Genomic DNA, 2500 nt, shown 5'->3' with positions numbered 1-2500 from the left:
AAGTCACTTGTTTAACCGCCATACCGGCCTTGCAGTCCGTTCCATTCACAGTGTAGCCAGTGATACACGTGCAAGTCTTTCCACCAGAGCAGTCCGAATGAGGAACGGTTGTATTGCAGTCTGCAGCCGCGTTGCAGGTTGAACCAAGAACTGTTACAAAACACATACTTTTTAACAAATGCACAATTGCATATTATGTGCGAAAATAGATTGAAAATGACATATTTCTTATAATTCACCTGTTCCACAGAGTTTGCCAGTGTTTGTCGTGTACTTGGCAGTACACACACAAACGTTGTTCGTGCAGGTTGCATTGCTGACGCACTGGTTCGTGCGCCCAGTACAATCACCGGTACCTTCTACAAAGGAAATAAACAAACTGCAATTAATACATTTCGGTTTTTGATATGAAGACAATCATGAAATAAAAATAATGTTGCTTGTTGTCGGTTTAAATTGCTTCAATGTGGAGTTTTTCAAGTTATTGCCAGAAAAAATCATTAAAATAGATCTATAACTTAAAGTTATTAATACCTCCACATAACGCTTTGACACAGATGTTGAGCTTTGACAATCAATTACTTTGTTTTAATATCTTAAGATCAAAAATATAACATTGAACTTGAATGTATCATTCTGCCCCTTAATGCGCTTCGAGCAGATTAACATTAATCGAATAATGTCTTAACACTGAGTTGTGACATTTACCTATTCGGCACAACACAAACGTAATCTGATGTACCGACAAATGTAACATCAAATTTAATTTCTATTAAAATTCGTGGTCATTAAAGTGTCACTAACAAAGTTTATACGTGCCACTTAAAATGTACCTTTGTGCTATTTCTTGTTTTCAATATTTATTGAGTAATGAAAAATGGATTTAAATAATGCATCTCCTTATAGTTTACTCCGTAACAGACTGAAAGTAGAATGTACGATTGAGAGGGTCAAATGTTTGGTTAACTTTGAAGACAGATTTATATCGATTTTGATTATTCGTGCGAGTATGTGTTATAAAGAAATCTATAGCAATTTATAAATACAAATACTTAAATGTACTTCCGAATTAAAAACAAATGAAGCATTTTTCTTCAAATATAAAGTTTACGGACTATGTTCATGCTGTTCATGCTTGGAGAAGATTTATTGTGATGTGCAGTGCGTACGTATTTTACAAACGGCAGGTTGAGCTAGTACATCGCATACAGCTGTGGCGATTGTAGTCGTATCACAATCGTTAGTGGAAGTACACGCTGTCCCTAGGGCTGAAACATACATCTCAGTAAAGCAGCTGATACTTGTTTCAATTGTTATTTGGTTCCATCTTAATTCAAGAAACCATTTATATTGGGTGTCAATTGCATCTGTTAATTGACAATGATAGACGTATGTCTGCATATGGACAAACGATTGAGTGCCCAGTGGGCATCCAACGTTGCTGCAACGTTGTATTTAGGTTGCATTCGAACGTTGCAGTTTGGTTGTACCAATGGTCTATATGAAAGTTTTCCCGACGTTTTTTCCCAACGTTGCTGCGACGTTTTTTCCCAACGCTGCTGCAACGTTGTATTTAGGTCGCATTAAAACGCAGTATTTTTAAATTCTATTTTTTTTTTTAATAATATAAAATAATTTTTTTTTTACTGCCAACCGCTCTTTCGATTAGTATCGGCAGTTATGGACGTTTTCGAGTTCGTTTCTTTGAAAGAACCATTATTTGATGTCTAAAGAGGAGTTAATGAAACCTCATCTTTAGCATCTTTAAATTTAAGCAACTGATCTGTAAAATTTAAAAAATTGAATTTCTTAAATTTATTTTCATTGATGCTATGCATGAACTGTATTATTATAAAGTACGATTCCTACTCGGGGAGCGTTTTATTATCTCCTCTTTAGACACAAAGTACTGGTTCTTTCTAGAAAACGGACTCGACAGTGTGCATATCTGCCAATAATACTCGAAAGAGCGGTTGGCAGTAAATAGTTGTGTTTTTTTGGCAACCGAAATACAACGTTGCAGCAACGTTTGGAAAAAACGTCGGGAAAACTTTCATATACACCATTGTGACAACCAAACTGCAACGTTTGAATGCAACCTAAATACAACTTTGCAACAACGTTTGGGTGCCCACTGGGTTTTAAAGTGCACAATTACCTATAAGCAACGTTGTTGCAACGTCCTTTTCAAACGTTCGACCGACGTTTCGCGTGCAACGTTGCAGAAACGTTCGGAAGTGGTTGCTAATGTCGCAACCAGAATGCAACGTTTCTGAAACGTCCTTGCAACGTTATGATGAAACGTCCTGGTAACGTTTTGTATGCAACGTTATGGCAACGTTCGGTAATGGTTGCCGACGTTGCGACCTAATTATTACGTTTCGGAACGTTCGCACAACGTTTGATGCCCACTGGGTGTATACTTAATAAATGTATCCATGTTTTAACATCATCTTAGTAGTGTTTCCTCTATAGAGTTATCAAAATATATATCCCAAAG

General features: G+C 36.6%; 1 protein-coding gene across 3 annotated transcripts in view; it reads right to left on the bottom strand.

Moving 5' to 3' along the window:
* The window catches only part of LOC127844804 (prion-like-(Q/N-rich) domain-bearing protein 25), a 26647-nt gene that overhangs the window by 11046 nt on the left and 13101 nt on the right, over positions 1 to 2500 (bottom strand). For all 3 annotated transcript variants that reach the window (XM_052375307.1, XM_052375308.1, XM_052375306.1), the window contains exons 4-6: positions 1170 to 1268; positions 240 to 359; positions 25 to 150 (exon numbers count right to left, since the gene is read on the bottom strand). In XM_052375307.1, coding sequence (XP_052231267.1) covers positions 25 to 150; positions 240 to 359; positions 1170 to 1268 — 345 coding nt within the window. The remainder of the gene's footprint in view (positions 1 to 24; positions 151 to 239; positions 360 to 1169; positions 1269 to 2500) is intronic.

This window comes from Dreissena polymorpha, chromosome 9, assembly GCF_020536995.1.
Source record: "Dreissena polymorpha isolate Duluth1 chromosome 9, UMN_Dpol_1.0, whole genome shotgun sequence".
In the NCBI taxonomy this organism is placed as follows: Eukaryota; Metazoa; Mollusca; class Bivalvia; order Myida; family Dreissenidae; genus Dreissena; species Dreissena polymorpha.
This window is presented reverse-complemented; position numbering and strand designations above follow the sequence as displayed.